This window comes from Cherax quadricarinatus, chromosome 74 (assembly GCF_038502225.1).
Source record: "Cherax quadricarinatus isolate ZL_2023a chromosome 74, ASM3850222v1, whole genome shotgun sequence".
Lineage (NCBI taxonomy): Eukaryota > Metazoa > Arthropoda > Malacostraca > Decapoda > Parastacidae > Cherax > Cherax quadricarinatus.
In genome coordinates, this window is record NC_091365.1 from 4,919,713 (window position 1) to 4,943,446 (window position 23,734).

Genomic DNA, 23,734 nt, shown 5'->3' on the forward strand with positions numbered 1-23,734 from the left:
CCCATACCCCCGGGCACCAAGCTCGTTTTGAAAGTTATTTCATCGAATCCTGCCACATGCAGTGGACAATGAAAGAGATTTGAAATGCTTAACAATTCGCAAACAGACGAAAGTACTGTGGACTCTGATACAGAGTTAGCAGGTTTGAGTCCTGCTGTGGATGTAGAGACAATGTTTGTACATACATGTATATACACAAACAACCCACACATAAAGAGAGAAGCTAATGATGATGTTTTGGACATTTTGGACCAAGACAGACTGAAATGTTGTTGTAAGCATCTCTTCTATGTGCGGGTTATTTGTGTATTGTTCCAGTTACTGTACTGTGCCTTTTTTTTTTTCTTTACATGTATGTATATGTAAAAACAGGGATCTAATAAGTGTTGCTAACATGTTGCAATCCATGTCTTGCCAGTGTTACTTGTACAGTGGAACCTTGACTTGTGAGTTTAATCCATTCTGTGACCTAGCTTGTAACTCAATTTGCTCGAATATCAAATAAATTTTCCTCTTTTTAAATTAATTGGAATGCCATTAATCCGTCTCAGCGGCAGGACAAAATATTTCAATGTGACAACTCTACAGCTTATTTATCTATCACAGTTCATCTAATATGACATAATAAACAATATAATTAACAGAGTAACATGATATATACTGTAGAATGAATAAAATAGGCCATAATATGATGAGCAATGATACAATTTGTTTTGTTTGACTGCTGAACTTGAATGATATAATTTGCTTTAATTCCATAGAAATCATGCTCTTTTTCTTCTCAGCACTGTCCTTTGCACTTATTTTCTTAGGACCCATGGTTAGAAAAAAGAAATTTGGCCAAATTACTGTTAAAAATGCAAACAAGCAAGCATGAGAGAAATGCTCCTATGGCGATGTAAACGTGTGGACTCCTTACCGTATGTTTTGAAATCGGCTGTGGCAACTAGTGGCAGCATTCTGAATTGTTATTATGTATTACGTATGTGTGTATGTATTATTATTATTATTATTAATTTGGGGAACTGAAGCTCACTCAATATTATTAATAGTATAATAATAATAATAATAATAATATATATATTATATATTATCACACCGGCCGATTCCCACCAAGGCAGGGTGGCCCGAAAAAGAAAAACTTTCACCATCATTCACTCCATCACTGTCTTGCCAGAAGGGTGCTTTACACTACAGTTTTTAAACTGCAACATTAACACCCCTCCTTCAGAGTGCAGGCACTGTACTTCCCATCTCCAGGACTCAAGTCCGGCCTGCCGGTTTCCCTGAATCCCTTCATAAATGTTACTTTGCTCACACTCCAACAGCACGTCAAGTATTAAAAACCATTTGTCTCCATTCACTCCTATCAAACACGCTCACGCATGCCTGCTGGAAGTCCAAGCCCCTCGCACACAAAACCTCCTTTACCCCCTCCCTCCAACCCTTCCTAGGCCGACCCCTACCCCGCCTTCCTTCCACTACAGACTGATACACTCTTGAAGTCATTCTGTTTCGCTCCATTCTCTCTACATGTCCGAACCACCTCAACAACCCTTCCTCAGCCCTCTGGACAACAGTTTTGGTAATCCCGCACCTCCTCCTAACTTCCAAACTACGAATTCTCTGCATTATATTCACACCACACATTGCCCTCAGACATGACATCTCCACTGCCTCCAGCCTTCTCCTCGCTGCAACATTCATCACCCACGCTTCACACCCATATAAGAGCGTTGGTAAAACTATACTCTCATACATTCCCCTCTTTGCCTCCAAGGACAAAGTTCTTTGTCTCCACAGACTCCTAAGTGCACCACTCACTCTTTTTCCCTCATCAATTCTATGATTCACCTCATCTTTCATAGACCCATCCGCTGACACGTCCACTCCCAAATATCTGAATACGTTCACCTCCTCCATACTCTCTCCCTCCAATAATAATAATTAATAATAATAATATAATAATAATAATAAGAGTGCAGGCATTGAAATGGGAAGTACAATGCCTGCACTCTAAAGGAGGAGTTTGAGATATTGGCAGTTTGGAGGGATATGTTGTGTATTTTTGTACGTATATACGTACTTCTAAACTGTTGTATTCTGGGCACCTCTGCAAAAACAGTGATTATGTGTGAGTGAGGTGAAAATGTTGAATGATGATGAAAGTATTTTCTTTTCGGGGATTTTCTCTCATTTTGGGTCACCCTGCCTCGGTGGGAGACAGCCGACTTGTTGAAAAAAATTAAATAAATAATAATAATAATAATAATAATAATAATAATAATAGGTAAATTTGGGGTGCCAGGGGTAAATGAAAATGGGGGAACCTTTAATTGAGCTATGTGTAGAAAGAGGTTTGGTAATAGCAATACATATTTTATGAAAAGGAGGATAAATATATACAAGGTATGATATAGCACGTAATGAAAGTAGTTTGTTAGATTATGTATTGGTGGATAAAAGGTTGATGGGTAGGCTCCAGGATGTACACGTTTATAGAGGGGCAACTGATATATCGGATCATTATCTAGTTGTAGCTACAGTTAGAGTAAGAGGTAGATGGGATAAGAGGAAAATGGCAACAACAAGTAAGAGGGAGGTGAAAGTGTATAAACTAAGGGAGGAGGAAGTTCGGGTGAAATATAAGCAACTTTTGGCAGAAAGGTGGGCTGGTGCAGGTATGAGTAGTGGGGGTGTTGAAGAGGGTTGGAATGGTTTTAAAAATGCAGTATTAGAATGTGGGGGCAGAAGTTTGTGGTTATAGGAGGGTGGGTGCAGGAGGAAAGAGGAGTGATTGGTGGAATGAAGAAGTAAAGGGTGTGATAAAAGAGAAAAAGGTAGCTTATGAGAGGTATTTACAAAGCAGAAGTGTTATAAGAAGAGTAGAGTACATGTATATGGAGAGTAAAAGAAAGGTGAAGAGAGTGGTGAGAGTGCAGAAGGAGAGCAGATGATAAAGTGGAAGAGGCACTGTCAAGAAATTTTAATGAAAAAAAGAAAAATTTTGGAGTGAGTTAAACAAGTTAAGAAAGCCCAGGGAACGAATGGATTTGTCAGTTAAAAACAGAGTAGGGGAGTTAGTAGATGGGGAGACGGAGGTGTTGGGTAGATGGCGAGAATATTTTGAGGAACTTTTAAATGTTGAGGAAGAAAGGGAGGCGGTAATTTCATGCACTGGCCAGGGAGGTATAGCATCTTTTAGGAGTGAAGAAGAGCAGGATGTGAGTGTGAGGGAAGTGCGTGAGGCATTACATAGAATGAAAGGGGGTAAAGCAGCTGGAACTGACGGGATCATGACAGAAATGTTAAAAGCAGGGGGGTACGTAGTGTTGGAGTGATTGGTATTTTTGTTTAATAAATGTATGAAAGAGGGGAAGGTACCTAGGGATTGGCAGTGTGTGTATAGTCCCTTTATATAAAGGGAAGGGGGACAAAAGAGATTGTAAAAATTATAGAGGAATAAGTTTACTGAGTATACGAGGAAAAGTGTACAGTAGGGTTATTATTGAAAGAATTAGAGGTAAGACAGAATGTAGAATTACGGATGAGCAAGGAGGTTTTAGAGTGGGTAGAGGATGTGTAGATCAAGTGTTTACATTGAAGCATATATGTGAACAGTATTTAGATAAAGGTAGGGAAGTTTTATTGCATTTATGGATTTAGAAAAGGCATATGATAGAGTGGATAGGAGAGCAATGTGGCAGATGTTGCAAGTATATGGAATAGGTGGTAAGTTACTAAATGCTGTAAAGAGTTTTTATGAGGATAGTGAGGCTCAGGTTAGGGTGTGTAGAAGAGCGGGAGACTACTTCTCAGTAAAAGTAGGTCTTACACAGGGATGTGTAATGTCACCATGGTTGTTTAATGTTTATAGGGGGGTTGTAAAATAAGTAAATGCTAGGGTATTCGGGAGAGGGGTGGGATTAAATTATGGGGAATTAAATACAAAATGGGAAGTGACACAGTTACTTTTTGCTGATGATGCTGTGCTTATGGGAGATTCTAAAGAAAAATTGCAAAGGTTAGTGGATGAATTTGGGAGTGTGTGTCAAGGTAGAAAGTTGAAAGTGAACATAGAAAAGAGTAAGGTGATGAGGGTATCAAATGATTTAGATAAAGAAAAATTGGATATCAAATTGGGGAAGAGGAGTATGGAAGAAGTGAATGTTTTCAGATATTTTGGAGTTGACGTGTCAGTGGATGGATTTATGAAGGATAAGGTTAATCATAGAATTGATGAAGGAAAAAAAGGCGAGTGGTGCATTGAGATATGTGTGGAAGCAAAAAATGTGAGTGGTGCATTGAGATATATGTGGAGGCAAAAAATGTTATCTATGGAGGCAAAGAAGGGAATGTATGAAAGTATAGTAGGACCAACACTCTTATATGGGTGTGAAGCTTGGGTTGTAAATGCTGCAGCGAGGAGGCGGTTGGAGGCAGTGGAGATGTCCTGTCTAAGGGCAATGTGTGATGTGAATATTATGCAGAAAATTCAGAGTGTGGAAATTAGGAGAAGGTGTGGTGTTAATAAAAGTATTAGTCAGAGGGCTGAAGAGGGGTTGTTGAGGTGGTTTGGTCATTTAGAGAGAATGGATCAAAGTAGGATGACATGGAGAGCATACAAATTTGAAAGGGGAAGGAAGGCGGGGTAGGGGCCGTCCTTGAAAAGCGTGTTAGATAGGAGTGAATGGATACAAATGGTATTTGGGACCTGACGAGCTGTTGGAGTGTGGGCAGGGTAATATTTAGCAAAGGGATTCAGGGAAACCGGTTATTTTTATATAGCTGGACTTGGGTCCTGGAAATGGGAAGTACAATGCCTGCACTTTAAAGGAGGTGTTTGGGATATTGGCAGTTTGGAGGGATATGTTGTGTATCTTTATACATATATGCTTCTAAACTGTTGTATTCTGAGCACCTCTGCAAAAACAGTGATTATGTGTGAGTGAGGTGAATGTGTTGAATGATGATGAAAGTATTTTCTTTTTGGGGATTTTCTTTCTTTTTTTGGGTCACCCTGCCTCGGTGGGAGATGGCCGACTTGTTGAAAAAATAATAATAATAATAATAATACATATGTAATAATAATAATAATGAGAGCTTCAGAAAGCCATCAACTTAGTGCACTGTTTACCTCACTGTGGGAGCAGTTTTCTCATGCTTTGTTTACATTTTTGACAGTCATTTGGCCAAATTTCATTTTTCTAAGCATGGGTCCTAAGAAAGTAGGTACGTATAAAGGACAGTGCTGAGAATGAAAAGAGGTTGATTTCCATGGAATTAAAGCATGAAATCATAGATGATCAAGTGAGGTGTGCAGGTTTTGGGTTGAGGGGGAAGCAGGGGGAGCTGGCTCGTAACTCAGAGCAAAAAATTGACCGAGCGACGGCTCGTGTATCGAAAAACTCGTATGTTGGGACACTCGTAAGTCAAGGTTCCACTGTATTAGATTGTAGAATTGAATGATTTAAGGTCTCTTATCTTGATAAAATTTTCTACTGCTTAAATTATGTGGCTTTTGCAGGGATCTAGACTGAGCATGGTGCTTGTGTTGCCTACCAAGCGTGATGGATTAGCAGAGCTTGAAGCAAAACTAGCTACCACAGATTTGAATGATTTAGGCAAGAGGATGCATAAAAGCAAAGTAGTGGTCACCTTACCTAAGTTCAAGCTGGAAGAATCACTTTTTTTGAATGAACATTTGGCGAAGGTAAATTATGTTTTATTATTCTTAATTTATTAGACTCAATCATGTACAATATTTAAGTTGTATATATTTATCCAGGGAGGTACTACCATCCTGCCAAATGAGTGTAAAACGAAAGCCTGTATTTGTTTTACATGATGGTAGGATTGCTGGTGTTTTTTCTTTCTCATAAACATGCAAGATTTCGGGTATGTCTTGTTGCTTCTACTAACACTTAGGTCACACTACACATGCATGTACAAGCATATATTTATATACACACCCAAAAGATTAGTGCAGAAGCTGGAGGATCAGGCACGTATAACAGGAAGGGCACTGCAATGGATCAGAGAATACCTGACAGGGAGGCAACAGCAAGTCATGGTACGTGATGAGGTATTACAGTGGGGACCTGTGATGAGCGGGGTCCCACAGGGGTCAGTCCTAGGACCAGTGCTATTTTTGATACATGTGAATGACATGATGGAAGGGATAGACTCTGAAGTGTCCCTGTTCGCAGATGATGTGAAACTAATGAGAAGGATTAAATCGGATGAGGATCAGGCAGGACTACAAAGAGACCTGGACAGGCTGGACATGTGGTTCAGCAACTGGCTTCTCGAATTCAACCTTGCCAAATGCAAAGTCATGAAGATTGGGGAAGGGTAAAGAAGACCACAGACAGAGTATAGGTTAGGTGGACAGAAGCTGCAGACCTCACTCAAGGAGAAAGATCTTGGGGTGACTATAACACCGAGCACGTCTGCGGAGGTACACATCAGTCAGATAACTGCTGCAGCATATGGGTGCCTGGAAAACCTGAGAATAGCGTTCTGATACCTAAGTAAGGAATCATTCAAGACACTGTACACTGTGTACGTCAGGCCCATACTGGAGTATGCAGCACCAGTTTGGAACCCACACCTGGTCAAGCACGTCAGGAAATTAGAGAAAGTACAAAGGTTTGCAACAAGGCTAGTTCCGGAGCTCAGAGGAATGTCCTACAAAGAAAGGTTGAGGGAAATCGGACTGATGACACTGGAGAACAGGAGGGTCAGGGTAGACATGATAACATACAAAATAATGCATGGAATAGACAAGGTGGACAGACAGGATGTGCCAGAGAGGGGACACAGAAACAAGGGGTCACAATTGGAAGCTGAAGACTCAGACGAGTCACAGGGATGTTAGGAAGTACTTCTTCGGTCAGAGTCGTCAGGAAGTGGAATAGCCTAGCAGGTGATGTAGTGGAGGCAGGAACCATACATAGTTTTAAGACGAGGTATGACAAAGCTCGGGAAGCAGAGAGGACCTAGTAGCGATCAGTGAAGAGGCGGGGCCAGGAGCTGAGTCTTGACCCCTGCAACCACAATTAGGCGAGTCCAGTTAGGTGGGTACCCTTCTGTGTTTTCTTCTATTTTTCTTACTAATTCTTGTTCTTGTTTATTCCTTCTTATCTCCATGGGGAAGTGGAACAGAATTCTTCCTCAGTAAGCCATGCGTGTTGTAAGAGGTGAGTAAAATGTCAGGAGCAAGGGGCTAGTAACCCCTTCTCCTGTATATACATGTATTACTAAATGTAGGAGAAACTTTCGTTTTTCTTTTTGGACCACCCCACCTCTGTAGGATACAGCCGGTGCATTGAAAGAAAGAATTTGGAAAATTATACCCAGTGGATACATCTTCGACCTGAGAAGTGAAGACAAGTATGTTTAAATTACACATTGAGTAGGGCCTTTGTTTAGCTAAAACTAATAATTAGATCAATTGATTTATCTAGGATTATAAGCTATAGCCATTACATATCTAGTTGAGATGTCTGACTTTTTTGGGTTATCTTAGGTTCTTTACACTATATGAAAATAACGACCCCTACCCCGCCTTCCTTCCCCTATAGATTTATATGCTTTCCATGTCATTCTACTTTGATCCATTCTCTCTAAATGACCAAACCACCTCAACAACCCCTCTTCTGCCCTCTGACTAATACTTTTATTAACTCCACACCTTCTCCTAATTTCCACACTCCGAATTTTCTGCATAATATTTACACCACACATTGCCCTTAAACAGGACATCTCCACTGCCTCCAACCGTCTCCTCGCTGCTGCATTTACCACCCAAGCTTCACACCCATATAAGAGTGTTGGTACTACTATACTTTCATACATTCCCTTCTTTGCCTCCATAGATAACGTTTTTTGACTCCACATATACCTCAACGCACCACTCACCTTTTTTCCCTCATCAATTCTATGATTAACCTCATCCTTCATAAATCCATCCGCCGACACGTCAACTCCCAAGTATCTGAAAACATTCACTTCTTCCATACTCCTCCTCCCCAATTTGATATCCAATTTTTCTTTATCTAAATCATTTGACACCCTCATCACCTTACTTTTTTCTATGTTCACTTTCAACTTTCTACCTTTACACACATTCCCAAACTCATCCACTAACCTTTGCAATTTTTCTTTAGAATCTCCCATAAGCACAGTATCATCAGCAAAAAGTAACTGTGTCAATTCCCATTTTGAATTTGATTCCCCATAATTTAATCCCACCCCTCTCCCAAACACCCTAGCATTTACTTCCTTAACAACCCCATCTATAAATATATTAAACAACCATGGTGACATTACACATCCCTGTCTAAGACCTACTTTTACTGGGAAATAGTCTCCCTCTCTTCTACACACCCTAACCTGAGCCTCACTATCTTCATAAAAACTCTTTACAGCATTTAATAACTTACCACCTATTCCATATACTTGCAACATCTGCCACATTGCTCCTCTATCCACTCTATCATATGCCTTTTCTAAATCCATAAATGCAATAAAAACTTCCCTACCTTTATCTAAATACTGTTCACATATATGCTTCAATGTAAACACTTGATCTACACATCCCCTACCCACTCTGAAACCTCCTTGCTCATCCGCAATCCTACATTCTGTCTTACCTCTAATTCTTTCAATTATAACCCTACCGTACACTTTTCCTGGTATACTCAGTAAGCTTATTCCTCTATAATTTTTACAGTCTCTTTTGTCCCCTTTCCCTTTATATAAAGGGACTATACATGCTCTCCGCCAATCCCTAGGTACCTTCCCCTCTTTCATACATTTATTAAACAAAAGTACCAACCACTCCAACACTATATCCCCCCCTGCTTTTAACATTTCTGTCATGATCTCATCAGTACCAGCTGCTTTACCCCCTTTCATTTTACGTAATGCCTCACGTACCTCCCCCACACTTACATTCTGCTCTTCTTCACTCCTAAAAGATGGTATACCTCCCTGACCAGTGCATGAAATTACTGCCTCTGTTTCTTCCTTAACATTTAAAAGTTCCTCAAAATATTCTCGCCATCTACCTAATACCTCCATCTCCCCATCTACTAACTCCCCTACTCTGTTTTTAACTGACAAATCCATATTTTCCCTTGGCTTTCTTAACTTGTTTAACTCACTCCAAATTTTTTTCTTATTTTCATTAAAATTTCTTGACAGTGCCTCTCCCACTCTATCATCTGCTCTCCTTTTGCACTCTCTCACCACTCTCTTTACCTTTCTTTTACTCTCCATATATTCTGCTCTTCTTATAACACTTCTGCTTTGTAAAAACCTCTCATAAGCTACCTTTTTCTCTTTTATCACACCCTTTACTTCATCATTCCACCAATCACTCCTCTTTCCTCCTGCACCCACCCTCCTATAACCACAAACTTCTGCCCCACATTCTAATACTGCATTTTTAAAACTATTCCAACCCTCTTCAACCCCCCCATTACTCATCTTTGCACTATCCCACCTTTCTGCCAATAGTCGCTTATATCTCACCCGAACTTCCTCCTCCCTTAGTTTATACACTTTCACCTCCCTCTTACTTGTTGTTGCCACCTTCCTCTTTTCCCATCTACCTCTTACTCTAACTGTAGCTACAACTAAATAATGATCCGATATATCAGTTGCCCCTCTATAAACATGTACATCCTGGAGCCTACCCATCAACCTTTTATCCACCAATACATAATCTAATAAACTACTTTCATTACGTGCTACATCATACCTTGTATATTTATTTATCCTCTTTTTCATAAAATATGTATTACTTATTACCAAATTTCTTTCTACACATAGCTCAATTAAAGGCTCCCCATTTACATTTACCCCTGGCACCCCAAATTTACCTACTACTCCCTCCATAACATTTTTACCCACTTTAGCATTGAAATCCCCAACCACCATTACTCTCACACTTGATTCAAAACTCCCCACGCATTCACTCAACATTTCCCAAAATCTCTCTCTCTCCTCTACACTTCTCTCTTCTCCAGGTGCATACACGCTTATTATAACCCACTTTTCACATCCAATCTTTATTTTACTCCACATAATCCTTGAATTAATACATTTATAGTCCCTCTTTTCCTGCCATAGCTTATCCTTCAACATTATTGCTACTCCTTCTTTAGCTCTAACTCTATTTGAAACCCCTGACCTAATCCCATTTATTCCTCTCCACTGAAACTCTCCCACCCCCTTCAGCTTTGTTTCACTTAAAGCCAGGACATCCAGCTTCTTCTCATTCATAACATCCACAATCATCTCTTTCTTATCATCTGCACAACATCCACGCACATTCAGACTTCCCACTTTGACAATTTTCTTCTTCTTATTCTTTTTAGTAATCTTTACAGGAAAAGGGGTTACTAGCCCATTGTTCCCGGCATTTTAGTTGACTTTTACAACACGCATGGCTTACGGAGGAAAGATTCTTATTCCACTTCCCCATGGATATAAAAGGAAAATTAATAAGACCAAGAACTATTAAGATAAAATCAAAGAAAACTCAGATGAGTGTGTATAAATAAATGTGTACATGTATGTGTAGTGTGACCTAAGTGCAAGTAGAAGTAGCAAGACATGCCTGTAATCTTGCATATTTATGAGACAGACAAAAGACCTCAGCAATCCTACCATCATGTAAAACAATCACAGGCTTCGTTTTACACTCACTTGGCAGGACGGTAGTACCTCCCTGGGTGGTTGCTGTCTACCAACCTACTACCTAGTATATATGCTGCTATGTATGATAATTCTATGTAACTGTATTTGTGTATACCTGAATAAACTTACCTACTTACTTATTTTTTTTTTTCAACAAGTCGGCCGTCTCCCACCAAGGCAGGGTGACCCAAAAAAGAAAGAAAATCCCCAAGAAGAAAATACTTTCATCATCATTCAACACTTTCACCTTACTCACACATTATCACTGTTTTTGCAGAGGTGCTCAGAATACAACAGTTTAGAAGCATATACATATAAAGATACACAACATATCCCTCCAAACTGCCAATATCCCAAACCCCTCCTTTAAAGTGCAGGCATTGTACTTCCCATTTCCAGGACTCAAGTCCGACTATATGAAAATAACCGGTTTCCCTGAATCCCTTCACTAAATATTACCCTGCTCACACTCCAACAGATCGTCAGGTCCCAAGTACCAAGTACCATGAGCATTATTAATCAACAAAAAAAATTATATGCATTCAGCTATTTTCCTACTATGCATTGGCATGAATTGTAAAAATGCATACAAGCAATAAAATGTTTGAGGAGTATTGCCAATTATTAATGACAATGTATCCTGATAATAGGAACAACCATTGAATGAATAAATTAATACCCTGTGTTTAATTGTAATGATAATGTTGGTAGACATGGAGGTGGCATCAGGAAAGTATAGAATTAGTTATTTTGAGCACTTATGCACTAAAACCATAAGGGTCATATTGATAATTCTCATTAAACCAGCTCAGTATTCATTTGCTAAAATACTCAGCATCATAAGAAACATAAGAAAGGAGGATCACTGCAGCAGGCCTGTTGGCCTATACTAGGCAGGTCCTTTACAATCCATCCCACTAACAAAACATTTGCCCAACCCAATTTTCAATGCTACCCAAGAAATAAGCTCTGAAAACTCCATCCACTCGTATGCAAGTCCCACTCAAATTCAGCCCTTCTCACTCGTTTATTTATTATTATTTTTTATTTTTTTTATTATCACACCGGCCGATTCCCACCAAGGCAGGGTGGCCCGAAAAAGAAAAACTTTCACCATCATTCACTCCATCACTGTCTTGCCAGAAGGGTGCTTTATACTACAGTTTTTAAACTGCAACATTAACACCCCTCCTTCAGAGTGCAGGCACTGTACTTCCCATCTCCAGGACTCAAGTCCGGCCTGCCGGTTTCCCTGAATCCCTTCATAAATGTTACTTTGCTCACACTCCAACAGCACGTCAAGTATTAAAAACCATTTGTCTCCATTCACTCCTATCAAACACGCTCACGCATGCCTGCTGGAAGTCCAAGCCCCTCGCACACAAAACCTCCTTTACCCCCTCCCTCCAACCCTTCCTAGGCCGACCCCTACCCCGCCTTCCTTCCACTACAGACTGATACACTCTTGAAGTCATTCTGTTTCGCTCCATTCTCTCTACATGTCCGAACCACCTCAACAACCCTTCCTCAGCCCTCTGGACAACAGTTTTGGTAATCCCGCACCTCCTCCTAACTTCCAAACTACGAATTCTCTGCATTATATTCACACCACACATTGCCCTCAGACATGACATCTCCACTGCCTCCAGCCTTCTCCTCGCTGCAACATTCATCACCCACGCTTCACACCCATATAAGAGCGTTGGTAAAACTATACTCTCATACATTCCCCTCTTTGCCTCCAAGGACAAAGTTCTTTGTCTCCACAGACTCCTAAGTGCACCACTCACTCTTTTTCCCTCATCAATTCTATGATTCACCTCATCTTTCATAGACCCATCCGCTGACACGTCCACTCCCAAATATCTGAATACGTTCACCTCCTCCATACTCTCTCCCTCCAATCTGATATTCAATCTTTCATCACCTAATCTTTTTGTTATCCTCATAACCTTACTCTTTCCTGTATTCACCTTTAATTTTCTTCTTTTGCACACCCTACCAATTTCATCCACCAATCTCTGCAACTTCTCTTCAGAATCTCCCAAGAGCACAGTGTCATCAGCAAAGAGCAGCTGTGACAACTCCCACTTTGTGTGTGATTCTTTATCTTTTAACTGAAACTACCCAAGGTTTTAGCCTCAATAACCCAACTAGGTAGACTGTTCCACTCATCAACTACCCTATTTCCAAACCAATACTTTCCTATGTCGTTCTAAATCTAAACTTGTCTAATTTAAATCCATTACTGCGGGTTCTCTCTTGGAGAAATATCCTCAAGACCTTACTAATGTCCCCTTTATTAATACCCATCTTCCACTTAAACACTTTGATCATGTATTCCCTCATTCTTTGTCTAACAAGTGAATGTAATTTAAGGGTCTTCAATCTTTCTTCATAAGGAAGATTTCTAATGCTATGTATTAATTTAGTCATTCCATGCTGAATGTTTTTTAACGAATTTATGTCCATTCTGTAATATGGAGACCAGAACTGAGCTGCATAATCTAGGTGAGGCCTTACTAATGATGTATAAAGCTGTAATATAACCGCTGAACTTCTGTTGCTTACACTTCTTGATATAAATCCCAGTAATGTTTGCCTTATTACGTACGCTTAGGCATTGCTGTCTTGGTTTAAGGTTGCTGCTTATCATAACCCCCAAGTCCTTTTCGCAATCTGTATGGGTAAGTTCTACATTATTTATCTTATAAGTCCTAGGGTTGTGGACACTCCCGAGCTTCAAAGACTTACATTTATCTGCATTGAACTGCATCTGCCACTATTCTGACCAGGTATTGAGTTTGTCTAAATCCTCCTGAAGTTCCCTGATATCTATGTTTGAATCAATTATCCTACCTATCTTTGTCATCGGCGAATTTGCTCATTTCACTAGTAAAATTCTCTCATCAAGGTCATTGATATAAATTATAAACAACAATGGGCCCAAGACTGATCCCTGTGGAACACGAATTGTTAGGAAAGGCACTAAGCAATGTATAAGGCAGTAGATAAAAGATTGAGTTTGTGGTACAGCACTTCAGCATTGCTGGGCGATAGAAATTTTGCTGCTACAGTGACCGTCTTGCCCTAAATAAGATGTCTGAATCACTGGAAGGTCTATCCCTAGCTCCTGATGATCCTTGTTTTAAATACAGTATGAATTAGTTATTTAAAAGAAAATTTATGTTCTCTCTCTTCTTTCCCAGTCTTCTGCAGTGAAGCTTGGATTAAGGAAGATTATGCAACAGAAATTAAGTCTCTAGGAGCAGGATCTTGTGTAAAAGTGTCCTACAAAGGCAGATGGTGGCACTGGGAAGAGTGGTGCTATAATCTAACAGTCCTGTGAGGAGGAGGATCATATTAATATACTAGTGATTGGAATCCCTGGAAGACCAGGCAGATAGATGAGGTTAATACCTGTAAAATGCTTGGCGAGGCAGAGGGAGAACCCATTGAATCCTGATGACTGATGAAAGGCCCTGAAGAAACTGGGAGACTAAATCAGAGCACTGAGAACAATCAATGTTGGAATGGCCAAAGAAAGTTTGTTGAGCCTGGATTTTGGTATATAGTAGTCATTCATATTCATAGCAAAATACTGTTGAGTGCAACATATAAGCCCAAAACAGTTGAAGACCTGAGTACATAGGCATTGTTCAACCGAAATATCTTGTCAAGAATCATACAAAGCTGGACTATGAGTATCTCCTTGATATCCACCCTGGGAGAAAACAGTGTTACAGGTATTTCATGGATGATATACCAGCAGAGGCCAAAATCTGTACACTCCCAACAAAAGCGGGGTTTAGCATGACCTGGCGTTGGGGTTAGGGCTCCAGAAAATCAAAGACCTACATCCAAGATCTTTATGTAACTGAAATGGAATGGGATGTTGCAATCCCCTTTTTATTAAAATAGTAACACTACTACTTATGATTACCACAAAATTAAAAATATATTGCAAAATATTTGAAATTAAGAAAATTTATTGGATAAGTTCAGAGTTTAAAGAACCTCAAATTTAGCTGATTTTTTCTAGTGTTTAAATCACGGTTGAAACTTTTCATTATTTTAAACCACAGTTGAAATTTTTTTTCTAATATTTTTAATGACTTGTGTAGATTCTTTGGTAGTGTTAGTCTTGGCTTTCATCCTGGGCATATTACCTAGGTTATTGAGTAAATTGAATGCCCTTTATGTACTTAAAATTTAATTTTGTTTTTATTTAATGAATTTATGGATATTTGTGTTTGTTTTCCAGATGGGTATTAAAGACCTATTTGATGTGAATCATTGTGATTTGTCTGGGATCACTGGCACCAACGATCTTTATGTTTCCCACGTGATTCACAAAGCCTTCCTGGAGGTTAATGAGGAGGGTAGTGAAGCTGCTGCAGCTACAGGTTTGTTCTTTATTTGTTCCATTTTTATTTCTAATAAAAATAGCAAGAGAGGTATTGAATGAGTAATGGTGAATGTGTTTTCTTTGCATCACCCTTCCTTGGTGGAAAAAGTCCATGTAGTTACAACAAAATTAATGTATGTTTGTTTTAATACTGTATGTAGCATTATCTATGACATTCCCTGGGAAACTCTCATGATAATTCTAATTCAAAACTAATGCATATATTGTACTGTTTAGCTAAATATGGAAATGGTATATAAAATACTGTACATATCCCTGAGAAAGATGAAGGGGAAAGGGGGGGGGAAAGTGATCATAAATGTCTTCCATGGTAAACTCAGTGGCATTGGAAGAAAATGAAAGTGCAAATGTCATTTAAACATATTTTGGAAAGGTAAGTAGGGAAGTGCTTAGATATTAAAACTTCTAGCAAAAGTATTAAATAAAGCTATAGTAAAAGAAAAATTCAGTGTGAATGTAGTTGATAGTTCAGCTCTGCAAGAATTGAGATATTCTTTTATTATCATAGTAGACAAATGCACAAATCAAAATTAGCAGGAAGGTTGTTGCAGTAGAAGAGCTTGAAAGTCTGATATTGCCTAAGTCTTCCATTGAGCAGTGGGAGAACATTGTGATAATGAGTGGTAAAATTCCAACTGTTTTGATAAATGAGAAATATTTTAGTACCTGGCAACTTGACACAGTATAGTCAAGGCCAGGTAAAGTATAGTGGATTATGAGAATGTAAAAATGAGAGATGTCATGCCAGTGATGGTTTAGTCTTCAAAACCCTTGTGATCTCTATAGAATACTCTCCTGACATATTTACAGGCAATTGAGATATTAGGGCTAGAATGTACAGAGATCAATTACTCTTTGCATAGTCTAAGTAAATACATTTAAACTACTGGAATTGTATTGAACGCTCTTTAATGAACAGAGATAAGTGAAATCTCATTCATTAAATTTCTTTTGGTGTCATTACCTTTAGAAAAAGATTCTCTATTTCAGAATTTTTTTTAAAGTGGACATTGAGAGTAATATTAATTTTGGGGGACTGGACAATACAGTGAAAGGGCTAAATCTGCCTTCATAGATCAGGTTCTTAATCTAATGGACTAATGGTGAAATATCTCTGAGCCTTCTTAAGCTTTGTGTTTAACCCTTAAACTGTCCAAGCAGATCTATGTTCACATGCGTAGTGCTCCGAAAGTCGATCTACGTTTTTTACATATTTTCAAATATAACAAAAAAAAAAGTAGATCAAAGTTATTTTACACGTTTTCAAATGTAAAAAAACAAAGATTACTTTTTTTACATACTTTCAAATGTTGAAAAAAACATAGATCTACGTTTGGACAGTTTAAGGGTTAAGATGCAAGTTCAAAGCTAGCTTTGCATACTATACTATTTTGTATGTCTTTCTTTGTGTTTGTATGACAGATGTTGAAAGTCATACATAAAAATATTTAAAATTCTTTGCATAGGGGAATAATTTTTGGAAGGATGCTCTGTTAATGCGTATTAAAATATTTCATGAAAAAAGCATGGTGTGTGAATGTTTTTTTTTTGAGAGAGAGAATGAGAGAGAGAATGAGAGAGAGAATGAGAGAGAGAATGAGAGAGAGAATGAGAGAGAGAATGAGAGAGAGAATGAGGGAGAGAATGAGGGAGAGAGAAAATGAGAGAGAGAGCAGAGCAGAAATCAGCAACTACAGACCAGTGTCACTCCTGTCAATCACTGGTAAGATCCTTGAGACAATAATCTCAAGACAAATGACAGAGTTTTTTGACTACCACTCACTACTTTGTGATCGTCAATATGGCTTCAGGAAAGGTTACTCTGCTGCTGATCTGTTGTTAAACCTCTCCACTAAGTGGCACCAGTCACTGGATGAATCCAAAGTCAGCTGTGTGGTAGCACTGGACATTGCTGGCGCTTTCGACCGGGTGTGGCACTAGGGCCTCTTAGCAAAACTTCAAGCACTGGGAATTGCAGGCTCTATGCTATGTCTCCTCAGTGATACCTTCATGGTAGATCTCTAAGTGTAGTTCTCAATGGAACGGAATCAGCAAGACATCCTATTGGGGCAAGTGTTCCACAAGGAAGCATGCTGGGTCCATTGTTATGGAATGTCTACTTCAACGACCATCTTCATCTCATCCCAGAATCACATGCATATGCAGACGACTGTACACTGACAACCTTCACGGCGCGCATAACGGAGATAAAACGCCTCAATTACTGGGAGCGCTTGAGGTTCCTAAACCTGTATTCCCTGGAATGCAGGCGGGAGAGATACATGATTATATACACCTGGAAAATCCTAGAGGGACTAGTACCGAACTTGCACACAAAAATCACTACGAAAGCAAAAGACTTGGCAGACGATGCAACATCCCCCCAATGAAAAGCAGGGGTGTCACTAGCACGTTAAGAGACCATACAATAAGTGTCAGGGGCCCCGAGACTGTTCAACTGCCTCCCAGCATACATAAGGGGGATTACCAACAGACCCCTGACAGTCTTCAAGCTGGCACTGGACAAGCACCTAAAGTCGGTTCCTGACCAGCTGGGCTATGGCTCGTACGTTGGTTTGCGTGCAGCCAGCAGTAACAGCCTGGTTGATCAGGCTCTGATCCACCAGGAGGCCTGGTCACAGACCGGGCCGCGGGGGCGTTGACCCCCGGAACTCTCTCCAGGTAAACTCCAGGTATCCAAGAGAAGAAATGCCAGCTGCTCTAAGCTACATCAATCACCAGCTGAGAGCTATATCAGCTTGGGGAAATAGATGGCAAGTAACATTTGCACCTGAGAAAACGCAAATGATGATTGTCTCTAGGCACCATGATGGTAATGCTGGTGCAGTAGTAAGGATGAATGGGAGGGTGTTGGCACCTGGAGAAGAAGTTGATATCCTTGGGGTGAAATTTGACTCCAAACTAACCATGAAGAACCATGTTGTAAATTTTGCAAACAAGGCAGCCAGGAAGCTTACAGCACTTCGCCGTATCTCGCATCTGCTTGACAGTAGGGGTTGCAAGATCCTGTACGAGGCACAAGTACGCTCACACCTTGAGTATGCCCCACTTTCTTGGTTTGCCTGCCCCCCCTCTCATCTGCGACTGCTTGACAGAGTAGAGAACAGAGCAAGACGTCTCATCTCTCGCCTGGAGCCATCCTGGATAGATCTGTCATTTCAGCAGAGCCTTCAACATAGGAGGGATGTGGGTGGCCTTACTGTTATGTACAAGGCCAATATTGTCAAAGTACCACACTTGGATCCACTTTGAGGACAGCGTGAAACAAGCTTTTATGCCACAAGACTGGCAGAAAGCAGCAACTTCACTCTGGCTGTACCCTTCTCCAGAACATCACTCCATCTGAGATCATACATACCCAGGACGACTCGAGTATGGAACACATTCGTACAGCATAACGATTGTCAACGAGATAGTCAGTTGATCAAATGAAAATGCTGGCCCACAGATGGCTCCAACTTCATCCTGTTCCTTACTTGTATGTCTCATAACAATAAAAATGCTTTCAAATGAGCTAGCCCTTGTGGCTTAGCGCTTCTTTTTGATTATAATAATAATAATAATAATAATTTCAAATGAGCTGATGTAGGTAACAGCTCTTAGCTTGCCAATAAAGGTAGGAATCCTTAGCCTGTAAATAGCTTGTCAATAAAGCTAGGGATCCTTAACCTTGTCAAACCCTGTGTAAAAAAAAAAAAAAAAAAAAAAAAAAAAAAAAAAAAAAGAAAAAGAGAGAATGAGGGAGAGAAAATGAGAATAAGAGAATGAGGGAGAGAAAATGAGAATAAGAGAATGAGGGAGAGAAAATGAGAATAAGAGAATGAGGGAGAGAAAATGAGAATAAGAGAAAGAGAGAGAAAGAGAATGAGAATGAACACTAGCAAGGTTGTGTCTGTTCTACATTCATTGTAATATTTTTGTCAATACTAGTAGATAATCATTGACTATAATTAATATTGATTTCTTTTTTCCCTTTAGCCGTGGTTATTAAAATGAGAAGTCTTCCAAAGCCTCCACACACCTTCATTGCTGATCACCCATTCTTTTTTTGCATTCGAGATGAACAGTCTGGATTCATTTTATTTTCTGGTAGATTTATTCATCCTGAATTTGTGTCATCAAAGGATGAGCTTTAAACATTTTAATTAAAATTAAATGTACAGTGGAACTGAATATTGGGCATAAGCCGTTCCAGAAGGTCGGCCTAAATTCAAAGCAATAGTATTTCCCATAAGAATTAATGTAAATACAATTAATCTGTTCCAGACACCCAAAAATAATTAAAATAAAAACATTTTTTAAAGATGAATTATAATTTTACACACACAACAATGAGAACTAAAAAAAATAAATGAACATTTAAATCACTATTACATACCTTTATTGAAGACTTCTTGGCTTATGGAAGACAGGGAAGAGAAGGACTGATTATTATTTGGAAGGGGAATTCCCCTCCATAAGGACTTCAGGTATCAAAGCCCTCTCTGGGGTTATTTCTCTCCCTGCCTGCTACACTCCCTGCCTGCCTACTACACTCCCTGCCTGCCTGCCTGCTACACTCCCTGCCTGCCTGCTACACCCTGCCTGCCTGCCTGCCTGCTACACTCCCTGCCTGCCTGCTACACCCTGCCTGCCTGCCTGCCTGCCTGCCTGCTACACTCCCTGCCTGCCTACTACACTCCCTGCCTGCCTGCTACACTCCCTGCCTGCCTGCCTGCTACACTCCCTGCCTGCTATACTCCCTGCATGCCTACTACACTTCCTGCCTTCCTTCCACACACCCTGTTTCCCTGCTACACTCCCTGCCTCCTTGCAAATATTAATTGTTGTGGGACACACACACACCACAGACACACACCACAGACACACACCACAGACACACACCACAGACACACACCACAGACACACACCACAGACACACACCACAGACACACACCACAGACACACCCCACAGACACACCTCACACACACACACCCCACAGACACACCCTACAGACACACCTCACAGACGCACCACGCAGACAACCCACAGACACACCCCACACACACACACACCCCACACACACACACACACACACCCCACACACACACACACCCCACACACACACACACACCCCACACACACACACACACCCCCCACACACACACACACACCCCACACACACACACACACACCCCACACACACACACACACACACACACACACCCCACACACACACACACCCCACACACACACACCCCACACACACACACACACCCCACACACACACGCCCCACACACACACACGCCCCACACACACACACGCCCCACACACACACACACGCCCCACACACACACACGCCGCACACACACACACACGCCGCACACACACACACACGCCCACACCCACACACACACACGCCGCACACACACACACGCCCCACACACACACACGCCCCACACACACACACGCCCCACACACACACACGCCCCACACACACACACGCCCCACACACACACACGCCCCACACACACACACGCCCCACACACACACACGCCCCACACACACACACGCCCCACACACACACACACCCCACACACACACACACGCCCCACACACACACACGCCCCACACACACACACGCCCCACACACACACACGCCCCACACACACACACGCCCCACACACACACACGCCCCACACACACACACCCCCACACACACACACGCCCCACACACACACACACACACGCCCAACACACACGCCCCACACACACGCCCCACACACACGCCCCACACACACGCCCCACACACACGCCCCACACACACGCCCCACACACATACACACGCCCCACACACACACGCCCCACACACACACACACGCCCCACACACACACACGCCCCACACACACACACACGCCCCACACACACACACCACCCACACAAACACACACCCCCACCCCCCCACACACACACACCCCCACCCACACCCCCCACACACGCCCCACACACACACACACGCCCCACACACACACACACGCCCCACACACACACACGCCCCACACACACACACACGCCCCACACACACACACGCCCCACACACACACACACACACGCCCCACACACACACACACACACACACACACGCCCCACACACACGCACGCACGCCCCACACACACACACGCCCCACACACGCACGCCCCACACACACACGCACGCCCCACACACACACGCACGCCCCACACACACACACGCCCCACACACGCACGCCCCACACACACGCACGCCCCCACACACACACACCCCACCCCCCACACACACACACCCCCACACACACACCGCACACACACCGCACACACACACACACCACACACACACCACACACACACCACACACACACACCACACACACACCCCACACACACCACACACACACCCCACACACCCCACACACACCACACACACACCCCACACACACCACACACCCACACACCCACACACAACCACACACACACACACACACACACACACCCCACACACACACACACACCCCACACACACACACCCCACACACACACCCCACACACACACACCCCACACACCCACACACCCCACACACACACCACACACACCACACACACCCCACACACACCCCACACACACACACACACACACACCACACAGAAGTATTTCTTCAGCCACAGAGTAGTCAGGAAGTGGAATAGTTTAGGAAGCGATGTAGTGGAGGCAGGATCCATACGTAGCTTTAAGCAGAGGTACGATAAAGCTCAGGGTTCAGGGAGAGTGGCCCAGTAGCGACCAGTGAAGAGGCGGGGCCAGGAGCTTGGACTCGACCACTGCAACCTCAACTAGGCGAGTACAACTAGACGAGTACACACACACTGTTGCGGCCCCCTACCAAACTAGCGGTTAAATGGTTAACCTGCAGGCCGGCAGTACCACTGGGTACGTCATCAAACCCAATGTGGGGACTGCTGAGCTGGCTTTAGAAGCAGTATGTACCAGAACACCTTACGGTACGCATCTAAGCAGTAACTACCAGAACACCTTACGGTAGACATCTACTGGCAGTAGAGTATTCGTCTGACCGTCTTATATATATCTACTAGCTTTAGAAGAAGCTCTCACCGCAGCTCACTGAGTCTGTTGGCCTCAGTTATTTGACGGCCGCATTCAGCGAGCTTGCACCATAGTGTATTCTGCACCGGACCACCTTGCTGTGTGTCAACTGTTCTTGAAGGCGGTAGACAGTGCTCACCAGACCATCTTACGGTGTGCTTCTGCCGGCCTTAGAGAGTATTTACAGGACTACCAGGTGATGTCTGCGGACTCGCCGCCTACGCTGGTCAACTGTGGGCCGAGTCATCTGATGCTGTTTTAGTGGAACACCCACTACGGTCCTATAGCATATCTCAGTGTGATACTCAGTCATGCTTCCTTAAGTGTCACACTACCCTTTTCTTCTCAGTGTTCCACTAAAACCATCATGAGTTAAGAGCATTTATGGATGACAGAGAATCGGTTAGTTAAAATGTCAACCTTGGATACATGGATGCATTTGAGTGCAAGAAGTATGGCAAACAGTTCTGGCTGAAGGGTAGAGGCCCAGTTATTGATGCATGCTCCAATTTCTTTAAGAGAGCCATCACTCTGTATGATGTTGGGGCCTAGTCCCTGGACCTATTATGTATCTCTGTAATCTTTTGACTACCACCCACTGTATGGGTATGGGGTGCATAATAAACATATTAAACTAATTCCCTCCATGCTGTATTTCCTGCCTCCCTGCTACACTCCCTGCCTCACTGCTAAACTCCCTTTCGCAACATTAGCTTCCTTAATTTCTGCTTTCTTTGCCAGGATGGAAGTGATTGTTGATTTGGATTTTCCATACATCCTGGCAAGTTCTAGCACTCGAACACCACTCTCATGTTTTTCAATAACTTCTTTCTTAAATTCCATCGTGTTTCTCACTTTCTTTATCAAAGGGCTGGCACTCTGAACTTTCTTTGGGCATATGGTGGCTTATTTCACAGTCGCACTTAATAAAGAAGCACAAAAACCGATGGATTTTACAGAAATGTTTGGATGAATGCGTGAAGTATATGCTCATTCACCAAGAGACGCTGGGAGACTTGACTTGCCTACACGTGGCGTCCCAGCGGGAGGTGGGCTGATGTGTATTGATATGGACAATTTACGAGGCACCAGCCGAAATATGGAGCAAAATTTCCGCCCCAAAACTAGCCTAATTACGAATCGGCCAATAAATGCAGTGGTCGATATTCAGGGTTCCACTGTGTGTATAGTACTGTATTTACAAAATTACAAGATTAGTACAGTATATTTCACTGAGTAGTAAGGGAGAAAAAGTTAGCATATGAGAAGTTTTTACAAAGTAGAAGTGATGCAAGGAGGGAAGAGTATATGGAGAAAAAGAGAGGTTAAGAGAGTGGTGAAGCAATGTAAAAAGAGAGCAAATGAGAGAGTGGGTGAGCTGTTATCAACAAATTTTGTTGAAAATAAGAAAAAGTTTTGGAGTGAGATTAACAAGTTAAGGAAGCCTAGAGAACA

The 23,734-nt window shown here is 41.9% G+C and overlaps 1 protein-coding gene across 10 annotated transcripts in view; it reads left to right on the forward strand.

Moving 5' to 3' along the window:
• LOC128700176 (ipis-1) overlaps positions 1-19,463 on the forward strand; it is a 41,249-nt gene extending 21,786 nt beyond the window's left edge. For all 10 annotated transcript variants that reach the window (XM_070100715.1, XM_070100719.1, XM_070100712.1 and 7 more), the window contains 3 exons: positions 5,528-5,713; positions 14,975-15,116; positions 19,139-19,463. In XM_070100715.1, coding sequence (XP_069956816.1) covers positions 5,528-5,713; positions 14,975-15,116; positions 19,139-19,296 — 486 coding nt within the window. In that variant the 3' untranslated portion in view covers positions 19,297-19,463. The remainder of the gene's footprint in view (positions 1-5,527; positions 5,714-14,974; positions 15,117-19,138) is intronic.
• The last annotated feature ends 4,271 nt before the right edge of the window (positions 19,464-23,734 follow it).